General features: G+C 42.5%; 1 protein-coding gene across 3 annotated transcripts in view; it reads right to left on the bottom strand.

Moving 5' to 3' along the window:
* Nucleotides 1-12,318, bottom strand: part of LOC138979015 (pre-mRNA 3' end processing protein WDR33-like) — a 137,723-nt gene that overhangs the window by 43,419 nt on the left and 81,986 nt on the right. For all 3 annotated transcript variants that reach the window (XM_070351829.1, XM_070351830.1, XM_070351831.1), the window contains 3 exons: nucleotides 6,799-6,953; nucleotides 3,353-3,431; nucleotides 102-212 (listed from right to left, as the gene is read on the bottom strand). In XM_070351829.1, the coding sequence (XP_070207930.1) occupies nucleotides 102-212; nucleotides 3,353-3,431; nucleotides 6,799-6,953 (345 nt within the window). The remainder of the gene's footprint in view (nucleotides 1-101; nucleotides 213-3,352; nucleotides 3,432-6,798; nucleotides 6,954-12,318) is intronic.

Here is a 12,318-nt window from a genome sequence, read left to right as displayed (position 1 = left end):
CAACGTCTACACACAGACAGGTGTACAATTTCTATCCCTGGTCACTACACCTGCTTAGACACACACACACAGAGGATGACTAGAGCCAACAGTGAACTAACGTGGTGTGATCGTTGGAGCCGGAGACCAGGATGTGACCGAGGGGATGCCAGTCCAGACTCCACACCATACCTTCGTGTGCCTCCTCCATGCCTCCTACCTCACGGTCACATCTGCAACACAGTCATAGGAATATAGCCATACTCTGACAAAGGTTAAACCTGCCTACGTCTTGAAATTAAAAGAAATTCTTGTAGGCATGCAGATGCTCAGCTGATTTAAAAGCAACACACACAAAACTTGTTACGCATCTCAGTCACTCGTTAGACAGGCAGGGAAACGTTTTACTGGAATGACTACAAAAATGTGTAGAGCTCTGGGAATAGATTGCGATAGAAAGTCCAACTTCAGATTCAGGCCTCACACTGGTTGTAAGCAAACAGGATCTGCAATCACAATAGGCGACTATGCCCCATGAAACAAGAAAAGCAAATGCTTACACACGACTCGCCTTTGTTACCCCTGCCCCTCCCTAAACCCCCTTACTCCAAAGAAGACTCCCGGTCTTAAGACATTTTCAAGACCCTGTTTTTTAAGATATTCTGTTCATAACCATAAGCAGGTGGCAGGAAAAGCGAACAAGCAAAGAAGACATCTACATGCTTTCTGCCAAAGACGCAACGCCTGTCAACTGTGTGTGTGTGAGATAAAGTGTGTGTGTGTGTGTGTGTGTGTGTGTGTGTGTTAGAGACAGTGATAGTGTGTGTGTGTGTCTTTGTGTGTGTGCGTGTGTCTCTTTGTGTGTGTGTGCGTGTATGTGTCTCTTTGGGTGTGTGTGTGTCTTTTTGGGTGTGTGTGTGTGTGTGTGTGTGTGTGTGTGTGTGTGTGTGTGTGTGTGTGTGTGTGTGTGTTTAGATAAAAAGTGCACGTTTCTAAGTGTAATAAAATCGCTGGTCATTCACAATGGCTTGCATTCTGTTCATTGTCAGTTAGTGTGTGCGTGCAGCCGTGAGTCGCTATACACGTACGTGTGTGTGTGTGCGTGGCTTATATCCACTAAGTTTGCGACGAAAAAAGATGCGTGAGTCTGAGAAAAAGAAAAGAAATTGTCATCTGATGATAAAGAAAAACATTTTATTACAGTTAATCTCTTGAGAACATTGTTGCCAACAGAAGTGTCATATCTGAACACTTGCAAGACATGCAGTAACACATACACATTAACACACACACAGTTACACAACCACATGCCGGGTGCGCGCGCATACACACACACGCACACACACACACACACAAACACACACTGTGTGGCTTTTAGTGATCGATAGACAAGGGAAATAACCGTGTGGTTTTTTTTAACTCAGAAGAGAATGCAGTTGCTTCCGTTAAAAGTGTCTTGGGGCAAAAACAAAACAAACAAAATTTGGGATATGGTTCGCAAGTCGGATATCACGATCTTAAATCTTTGGACCCCAAAGACCGCGATATAGTGGAAGTCTACTGTATTTCAGGGTTGAAAATCTTCTCCAGCAAACATCTTTATGCCTATGAAAACAAGCCATGATAAAAACAAGCCAAATTTTGGTCATGTCTGCTGATTATCAACACCTACAATTGTGTGAAATTTGGAGGCTACGTAAAGTTTTTACGAACATGACCCCGCACTGACCCCAAAATGTGACGGGGGTAAATCAAACTAGGGTCATGTTGGCAGATTATCAAACCCTTTAAGTGTTCAAAGTTTCAAAGCTCTGGCTTTAAAAACGCCTGAAATAACGTCAATGTTAGGTTATTATGAATCAAACATGACCCCCTGTGACCCCAAAACTTGACAAGGTTCAATCAAACTTAGGTCATCAGAGATTAGCAAACCCTAGAAGTGTGCAAGAATTCAAAGCTCTAGCTTCAAAAACATCCGAGATAACCTCAACGCTGTGACCCCAAAATTTGATGAGGGTCAACCTAACTGGGATCACTTTGTGAGATCATCAAACCCTTTAAGTATCCAAAGTTTCAGAGGTCTTGCTTCAAAAACATCTGAGATAACCTCAACGTTAAGGTTTTTGTTCATGGCCGGCTGGCCGTCCATACAGATGGACACATATGAATCCTAATACTCACCAATTACTGGGGTGAGTCAAAAAGAAAAAAAGAAAAAAAAACAACCTTGAACCCATATTCATTGTGAAAGAACACAAGCTATTTCAAAATAAGCATAATGGTGCCAACTGGGACTTATGCGAGATGCGCACAGACCACAGCCACTCAGTCATGGTGCCATGTGTATCAATGCGAGATGTATGATGGTGCCATGTGTATCAATGCGAGATGTATGATGGTGCCATGTGCATCAATGTGAGATGTATGATGGTGCCATGTGTATCAATGTGAGATGTATGATGGTGCCATGTGTATCAATGTGAGATATATGATGGTGCCATGTGCATCAATGTGAGATGTATGATAGTGCCATATGTGTATCAATGTGAGATGTATGATGGTGCCATGTGTATCAATGTGAGATGGATGATGGTGCCATGTGTATCAATGTGAGATGTATGATGGTGCCATGTGTATCAATGTGAGATGTATGATGGTGCCATGTGTATCAATGTGAGATGTATGATGGTGCCATGTGTATCAATGTGAGATGTATGATGGTGCCATGTGTATCAATGTGATATGTATGATGGTGCCATGTGTATCAATGTGAAATGTGCACTCACCACAGCCACTCACAATGTCAACGTCGTCATGGAATTTTGGCGTAACTCCTTTTATACAGTTTTTCAGTTGGAGGCCAGTGGTTATATTTGTACCTGGTGTGACAGGGAGACTACTGCATCAACCTTCACACCAGGCTCTGCAGTTGTTGGCCTTACATAGTGCGAGCTATCTATGGCCGACACCTGTGAATTGCAGAGTTCTGTTTGTGATAGGGTCTTGGCTGCTGCGGTCTCCTTGTATGTTCTTGGTTTCCTTTAAGTAACCATAACAGTTTTTTTTATAGGGCTAAGAAATTTGCTCTAAAATTCTCAATCCTGTTTGATTAGACTTCGCCTCGAAAGGTGATTGTTGTGTTCCGACACTCGGTTACACTGGTATGGATAGACAGATAAAAGAAGGTTAAATCATGTATTGTCTATCGTATTTTAAAGAATATTTCTCATTGAGAACCATTTACTAAGATTGCTAAAAAAAACATCAAAATTGCCAAAAATTGAATTACGCCAAAATTCTAGGACAACGACGATGTGTATGAATCTATGATGGTGCCATGTGTATTAGTGTGAGAAGACACTGCAGCACTCACCCAACAATCCAGAACATCAGGGATCCATCAGATCCACCTGAGGCAAACAGCGACTCGTGAATGGGATGCCATGCAATAGCTGCAACAAAGACATGCAGTCAACATTGTCATACTGGCCCCTCCATAACAATAGCTCTGTGACAAGAGCACAGAAGACAAGCAGTGCATCACAGACAGAAAAGAGACAAGAGCACAGAAGACAAGCAGTGCATCACAGACAGAAAAGAGACAAGAGCACCGAAGACAAGCACTTGCATCACAGACAGAAAAGAAACAAGAGCACAGAAGACAAGCAGTGCATCACAGACAGAAAAGAGACAAGAGCACCGAAGACAAGCACTTGCATCACAGACAGAAAAGAAACAAGAGCACAGAAGACAAGCAGTGCATCACAGACAGAAAAGAGACAAGAGCACAGAAGACAAGCAGTGCATCACAGACAGAAAAGAGACAAGAGCACAGAAGACAAGCAGTGCATCACAGACAGAAAAGAGACAAGAGCACAGAAGACAAGCAGTGCATCACAGACAGAAAAGAGACAAGAGCACAGAAGACAAGCAATCAATCAATGAGGCTTATATCGCGCATATTCCGTGGGTACAGTTCTAGGCGCTCTGCAGTGATGCCGTGTGAGATGAAATTTTATACGGCCAGTAGATTGCAGCCATGTCGGCGCATATTTACCTTTCACGGCCTTATTCCAAGTCACACGGGTATGGTAGACAATTATTAAATGTGCCTAAGCAATTTTGCCAGGAAAGACCCTTTTGTCAATCGTGGGATCTTTAACGTGCACACCCAATGTAGTATACACGGGGGGTGGTTCAGACACCGAAGAGAGTCTGCACACAAAGTTGACTCTGTGAAATAAATTTCCGCCGAACCTGGGATCGAACTCGCGCTGACAGCGGCCAACTGAATACAAATCCAGCGCGCTACCAACTGAGCTATATCCCCGCCCCAGTGCATCACAGACAGAAAAGAGACAAGAGCACAGAAGACAAGCAGTGCATCACAGACAGAAACAAGTCGCGTAAGGCAAAAATACAACATTTAGTCAAGTAGCTGTCGAACTCACAGAATGAAACTGAACGCAATGCAATGCAGCAAGACCGTATACTCGTAGCATCGTCAGTCCACCGCTCATGGCAAAGGCAGTGAAATTGACAAGAAGAGCGGGGTAGTAGTTGCGCTGAGAAGGATAGCACGCTTTTCTGTACCTCTCTTCGTTTTAACTTTCTGAGCGTGTTTTCAATCCAAACATATCATATCTACATGTTTTTGGAATCAGGAACCGACAAGGAATAAGATGAAATAGTTTTTAAAACGATTTCGGAAATTTAATTTTGATCATAATTTTTATATTTTTAATTTTCAGAGCTTGTTTTTAATCATAACATATGTATATGTTTTTGGAATCAGAAAATGACGAAGAATAAGATGAAATTGTTTTTGGATCGTTTAATAAAAAAATAATTTTAATTACAAGTTTCCGATTTTTAATGACCAAACTCACTCATTAGTTTTTAAGCCACCAAGCTGAAATGCAATACCAAACCCCGGGCTTCATCGAAGATTGCTTTGCCAAAATTTCAATCAATTTGATTGAAAAATGAGGGTGTGACAGTGCCGCCTCAACTTTTACAAAAAGCCGGATATGACGTCATCAAAGGTATTTATCGAAAAAATGAAAAAAACGTCCGGGGATATCATACCCAGGAACTCTCATGTCAAATTTCATAAAGATCGGCCCAGTAGTTTAGTCTGAATCGCTCTACACACACACACACACAGACAGACAGACACACATACACCACGACCCTCGTCTCGATTCCCCCCTCTATGTTAACTTGACTAAATGTAAAAAGACAAGAGCACAGAAGACAAGCAGTGCATCACAGACAGAAAAGAGACAAGAGCACAGAAGACAAGCAGTGTATCACAGACAGAAAAGAGACAAGAACACAGAAGACAAGCAATGCATCACAGACAGAAAAGAGACAAGAGCACAGAAGACAAGCAGTGCATCACAGACAGAAAAGAGACAAGAGCACAGAAGACAAGCAATGCATCACAGACAGAAAAGAGACAAGAGCACAGAAGACAAGCAATGCATCACAGACAGAAAAGAGACAAGAGCACAGAAGACAAGCAGTGTATCACAGACAGAAAAGAGACAAGAACACAGAAGACAAGCAATGCATCACAGACAGAAAAGAGACAAGAGCACAGAAGACAAGCAGTGTATCACAGACAGAAAAGAGACAAGAACACAGAAGACAAGCAATGCATCACAGACAGAAAAGAGACAAGAGCACAGAAGACAAGCAGTGTATCACAGACAGAAAAGAGACAAGAGCACAGAAGACAAGCAGTGCATCACAGACAGAAAGGAGACAAGAGCACAGAAGACAAGCAGTGCATCACAGACAGAAAAGAGACAAGAGCACAGAAGACAAGCAGTGCATCACAGACAGAACAGAGACAAGAACACAGAAGACAAGCCGCCGCCACAGTGTGAGCGAGTGCATCACAGACAGAAAAGAGACAAGAGCACAGAAGACAAGCAGTGCATCACAGACAGAAAAGAGACAAGAGCACAGAAGACAAGCAATGCATCACAGACAGAAAAGAGACAAGAGCACAGAAGACAAGCAGTATATCACAGACAGAAAAGAGATAAGAACACATAAGACAAGCAATGCATCACAGACAGAAAAGAGACAAGATCACAGAAGACAAGCAGTGTATCACAGACAGAAAAGAGACAAGAGCACAGAAGACAAGCAGTGCATCACAGACAGAAAGGAGACAAGAACACAGAAGACAAGCAGTGTATCACAGACAGAAAAGAGACAAGAGCACAGAAGACAAGCAGTGTATCACAGACAGAAAAGAGACAAGAGCACAGAAGACAAGCAGTGCATCACAGACAGAACAGAGACAAGAGCACAGAAGACAAGCCGCTGCCGCAGTGTGAGTGAGTGCATCACAGACAGAAAAGAGACAAGAGCACAGAAGACAAGCAGTGCATCACAGACAGAAAAGAGACAAGAGCACAGAAGACAAGCAGTGCATCACAGACAGAAAAGAGACAAGAGCACAGAAGACAAGCAATGCATCACAGACAGAAAAGAGACAAGAACACAGAAGACAAGCAGTGCATCACAGACAGAAAAGAGACAAGAGCACAGAAGACAAGCAGTATATCACAGACAGAAAAGAGATAAGAACACATAAGACAAGCAATGCATCACAGACAGAAAAGAGACAAGATCACAGAAGACAAGCAGACTGCATCACAGACAGAAAAGAGACAAGAGCACAGAAGACAAGCAGTGCATCACAGACAGAAAAGAGACAAGAGCACAGAAGACAAGCAGTGCATCACCGACAGAAAAGAGACAAGAGCACAGAAGACAAGCAGTACAGACAGTTCAGCTCACATGTAGCTTCCTTCTTGTGTCCTTTGAATGTCTGCAGGTCAGTCTTCATGTTACGAATATCAAAGACCTTCAGGAGATGATCACGCGATGCTGTCAGTAGCCAGTTACCGTTCCAGTTCCACCTCAGGCCCATCACTGTATGCTTGTGGGCGTGCCTGTCAGTCAGAGCATCACATGCATACACATTTCTACATTAGGGAGACATAGCAGTGGTTGGTGACGTCAGGATCGGGTCATACCAAACGAATCAAGCACTGCACAGGTCTAATTAACGATTTTAGCACAGTCCTGCACAACAGTCTTTTTTGTAAGGATTGCATGGATAGTGTTTGCCCTTCTGCCGAATCTCAGCTGCTGATTGAGAAAAGCAAACAAGGCGGTTTTTGGCTCACGTAAGTGTAGCCTATGCGATCGTAACTTTGTCTGTCTGTGCGTTTGTGCGTGTGTGTGTGTGTGTGTGTGTGTGTGTGTGTGTGTTTGTGCGTGTGTATGTCTGTGGTAGAAACTTTAACATTTCGTCATTTGAAGACGTCACATTATGGCGTAAGAGGGTTAGACGTCACGCGAAGGAATTACTGAAAGTCTCGGTTTTGAGCGGGCCGAGACTAGTTGAAAGGCAAGAGTTATCTTTTTCTTTTCATGTCTTGGCGTCTCAAATCTTATTAGTCAGAAAGCGCATGCACGTAGTCTCGACCAGCGCGTGGTGTGCTTCTTTCTAAGTGCTTTACGTCACAAATTGTACTTTACGTACTTGATGATGACGTAAGTTAATTGTATGTGTTCTATTTCGTTGACTGAGCACGGCCGGGACCAGTTGGCGTGAGCGCTGGGATTTCGAGTTTCATTCGACATGTCAATGCATCGCAGTATGAAATAATACAGGTACTGAGGTAGGAGGTTAGTTCTTGTACTTTGGGTCAACCAAAGTCGATAAATGCATTCTTCACTATGGTATTGAGTCTGATTTCGTCGTCCATCTTGAATCGAAAAGCACTCTTCTTACAAAAAAAACCAACTTCGTTGCGAGCTACGGCGAAGCTTCGCATGTCAAAACTTGAGAAGCGATGTTGGGGTCAAAGTACCACGCCGTAGCTGTGGGTTTTTGGTATTAAGACTTTGCGAAGCTTCGTGTAGTGAGTTTGTGTTACTGTTTGTCTGTTTCTTACGTGAGCCTTGAAGGCTTCGCCTCTTGTTATTGTGGACATTTACTAGCTTTTTTTTTATATACCTCAGGCAAAACTTTGCCACCCATCAAAAAGTTCATTGTGAAAACCGCTACTTTAACAAAGGCATCTTTGTCTTCGCTCTGTGATCTAGGCAAAGCGGTTTGTGCGTTTTAATAATAACATACATTACTTTCATTTTGGTTGTGTTCTTTAAGATGGTACACCGAAGACGCCATTTTGGAACGTTTTCTGACGATTTGGACCTTAAAAAGTTCAAGGGACATTCGCTGTACTGTAATTTAGAAACACCTGCAATGATTTGCTCAAAACTGCTCTGAAACTATGCCAAATAATTAAATGAATTTTAATCAGCGAGCGGTTTGCTTCGCCCAGCTCTCCTGTAATACTTATAGGAGCCGGATTCCGTTCGTAATCATATTTTATTTAATCCTCATAGATACCCATTCTGCAAAGCAGATTACGACGGGGCTATGACGTCGCTTCGCATAAATATGACTACCAAACACAGCATTCAGATTTGAAAAATAGAACGCTCAAACACTAATTCTAAGACCTTCCTTTGTCATCTATTCAACATCTAAAATGAACACTATGGCTCTCAGCTCAATTTCAAATCTTTATCTCCAAGATAAGAGCATGAAATACTCGAAAGGTAGGACGAAAATCATGACTCACGCAAAAAGGCGTCACAATGAGAATTATAGTCTGGGATTCCCACTCAAAACCCAGCCGTTTTGAATTTGAGTAGCTCACCATTTATTTTAAGGTATTCCTGGTGTGTGGTCTCATAATTACAACCCCCAACCTGAACTGTATAGCTCTTGGGGCGATGAGAGACAGTTTTCTTGTTAGACATTTATAATCACTTTAATTGATCTGAGCTACTTAAAAGCTGTCACGGTGTCAACTTGTTACTGTAGGGTAATTTGAATCAGTACCCCTTTTCTGCTACGACACAGCGAGCTACCACAGAGCTACGTCTGACAGCTCACGGAAAAATCCGGTTGTGGTCAAATGATGCTTTGTTGAGCTTACGACATGCTAACCATTGCCAGGATAAATTTAGTGGTTTCTACATAATTATATTTAAACTCTTTTGATTTCGCAAGTTCAAATAAATGTAAATTGCAAATGTATTTACAAAACTAAAGAAGCAACTTGACCAGTTAATTTGATTAAAGGCCAATAGCCCTGTGCAGCAATTGGTTCCTTCACTGACGACCACCACCACCGACCGACGAACATTTGCTATTATCTTTTTATCAGTACTCGTCACAAAGAAAAATAAGACGGAGAGAGAGAAATGGCCTCACACTGCACACACATTGCCCAAGAGAGTTATTGGTCTCTTAAGGAAGAGAATATAGGTCACAGATCCATTCTAGGCTTGACAGTTTGTTATCATATATTATCTGTTTTCACATTTAATAATAATAATTGTCAGTAAGTGCTGGTGTCACATGACTGATGTGAACCAGTTGATTGGCTAATGGCGATGCGCTAAAACTGTTAGCGCACTCTTGGAGTGCACTAACTTTTCAACAGAGCGTATTCTTCCGCCCTTTGCCTAAGCGAGAGTGTACTCTCATCCTCAGAATTAATTAATGACATGTAGCTGATATTCTCCACAATACCAATGATTATGACCATAAATTTCCTGCTTCTCAATTAAAGCAGAAGTGGGTTTTTTTCTGACAGATTGCATGTGCCTGTGCCACAGATCTAAAAATAGAACCCGCTGTGTCTAATTTTTCAGTTTCGACTTGCGAAGATTGCTCTCATAATTATGCCATGTTAGTGGCATGTAGCTTATTATCCACATTACCAAATGATCAGTTAGTATACAAGTCCCAGCAGCTAACAGAAAACACAAGTGTTATTCCGATAACGTAGCAGCTAGATCAGCACGTAGCAGACTACACTGAAATACGACTGCATCTGTTCAGTAAATCAAAAATTTTAGTAATAAATTTTCATTTGATTAATATACTTACCCAACTCACATATAGCAATTAACCCTAGTTCAGTGCTGGTAACGCTGTACGCGTCCCCTTGGTAACAAGGAAGGCGCCTCTAAAAAAAAGAGTGACATGAGACCCGTAAGGGTGTCTAAGCCAGCCCGGAAACGAGACTGCCTTCCGTATGCGCGCGCATACACCGCCATATGCAATTGAGTCATTCTAAAGCGAAGCCCAACTCACTCCTTTTTTAGACCCAAACACCCACCACAGCGGGGAGGCGGGAGAGAATAAACGATGTGAGTTGGGTAAGTATATTAATCAAATGAAAATTTATTACTAAAATTTTTGATTAAATTACATATCTTACCCAACTCACATATAGCAGATTGCTACTATAGGTGGCGGGTATATAGAGAAATCATGAAATTAGAACCTGTTCCAAGGCTACCATAACCGGTAACGCGGAACTGCCGTCCTGTCCCAAGACGTCTCTGAGGGAGAGGTTAATAAAAACCTCCTCAGACCGCCCGTAAGCCGACTCCAGTACTTCAGCCAAACGGCCCGACCAGAGGACTGTCAAAGAGGAGGCCCAAGGCCTTGCCTCATACGGTGAGAGGCAAAACTGCCCTAACATCTCCAGACTGTGTTAATCACCAGGTAAGCACCTGTCTGATCAAAGTAGAGACTCACTTGGTTAAATAAACTTTCGCAATATCCTTACACCTTGCTGTGCTAAGTGATATCATAAAAGCTTCAGATTTTCTGACTCAATGCCGAGTCCGTGACAGGTACCTTCTGAGAGTCCTCACGGGACAAATAACCACATCAAGCTCCCCAGGAGCAAGAGTCCAGTGTAGCAGTCCATCTAGGTAAGGTTGACTTCAAAAAGTCATACCCCTACCAGAGTAGATAGACCTGTACCCACCCTAAAACAGTGTTTAACGTCATTTCCAACCGTTCAAGGTTAAATCAAGACGGAGACGAAAGATAAGGCAAATGGCCTTTAATTCAACGATCTAACAAGGTCCGTGAAAGTCAGAAAATTTTTCGAAAATCGAAATATTAAAAGAGCCAAACCTGACTCTAAAGGAGCCAAAATCTTGCTTCCTGAATTGAAAATACAATTGGAAGCTGGTTTTCCCCGTTTTCCGCATAAAAGCCAAGGTAGAATCACGATGGAGATGAAAGATAAGGCAAGTAACCTTTGATTCAATGATCTAACAAGATCCGTGCAAGTCGGAAAAAACTTCGAAACCCGAAAAGTTTTAATTGACTAAACGTGACTCTAAAGGAGCCACACCCTTGCTTCATGAATTGAAAATGCAACTCGAAGCTTGTTTTCCATTTTTGCTTAAATGCCAGAAAATTTCGAAGCAACCCAAAAGCCATAGATCAGTCTTTCTTGAAAAAGATGTCCATATTCAAAATAGCCAGAAAGTATGCTTACTCCCACTTCTCACAGAAGCTACTAGAGTAAGCTTGGCCGTTTTCCGTGTAGATCCGCCAGGCTAGCCTTGAAACGGGTTAAAGCAACGCTGCACCAAGCCGTACCAAAGTGACAGAAATTACATAAAGTCTTAAAAATAAGACATGAAAGAAAAACGGAAACCCAGAATAGGTGGATCGCCACCTGCATTACACGTAGAGAAGAGGAGTTCATTCCGTAAGAAATAAGCGCTTCGAACCAAGCCAGTCTAAGTGACAAGCGAACAAACACGCCCAAAACCCCTATAAAGACTCTGAATCAAATCCAGAGTTGAGGCGGAAGCCCCTAAGTATCCCAAGGATATCCTTACAGAAGACATCCGTGTAACTGGAATGTGAGAAAGCAAAGACGCCTTCTTGCCAGCCTTAAGAGGTCTGGAACCAAGATAGCAAAGACCCGTACTGTGCGACCAACAGGTCGCCAAAACGATCTATGAGAAAGATCCTGTGAAAGCGAGGGTATAGAGCCAAAAGCTAAAGTAGATAACAGCCAGCCTGAAGCTTTTCGTTTGGAAACAAACGACAGCCAAGGCCTGCCCTGCGCTTCCCTTTTACCGTGAGCGTCTCTTTGATAGATAAAAGCCCGCGTGCATAGAAGGGGTCTCAAAAAGAGACCTTTCAAACAAGAAAGAGATTAAAGCCTAGCCAAAAGAACAAAACTTTAAAGGCAGAGGCTTACCCTCAGGTAAAAAACCGGCAAAGTTAACTCCTTTGTATCTGCGTCCTGTCAGACCACAAAGATATCCAGTTAGAACGTAACCACCCAGGCGAGAGTAAAAGCGCGTTTTGTTCAAACGAGCCCATCATAAAAACCCGAAGCCACAAACTCCCCGAGCTAGGAGATCTTGATCTTACAGACACTTTCTCCTAGCTATCCAAATCCAGAT

This window comes from Littorina saxatilis, linkage group LG10 (assembly GCF_037325665.1).
Source record: "Littorina saxatilis isolate snail1 linkage group LG10, US_GU_Lsax_2.0, whole genome shotgun sequence".
Classification (NCBI taxonomy): domain Eukaryota; kingdom Metazoa; phylum Mollusca; class Gastropoda; order Littorinimorpha; family Littorinidae; genus Littorina; species Littorina saxatilis.
Note: the sequence above shows the minus strand (reverse complement) of the source record. Positions and strands in the feature narration are given on the sequence as shown.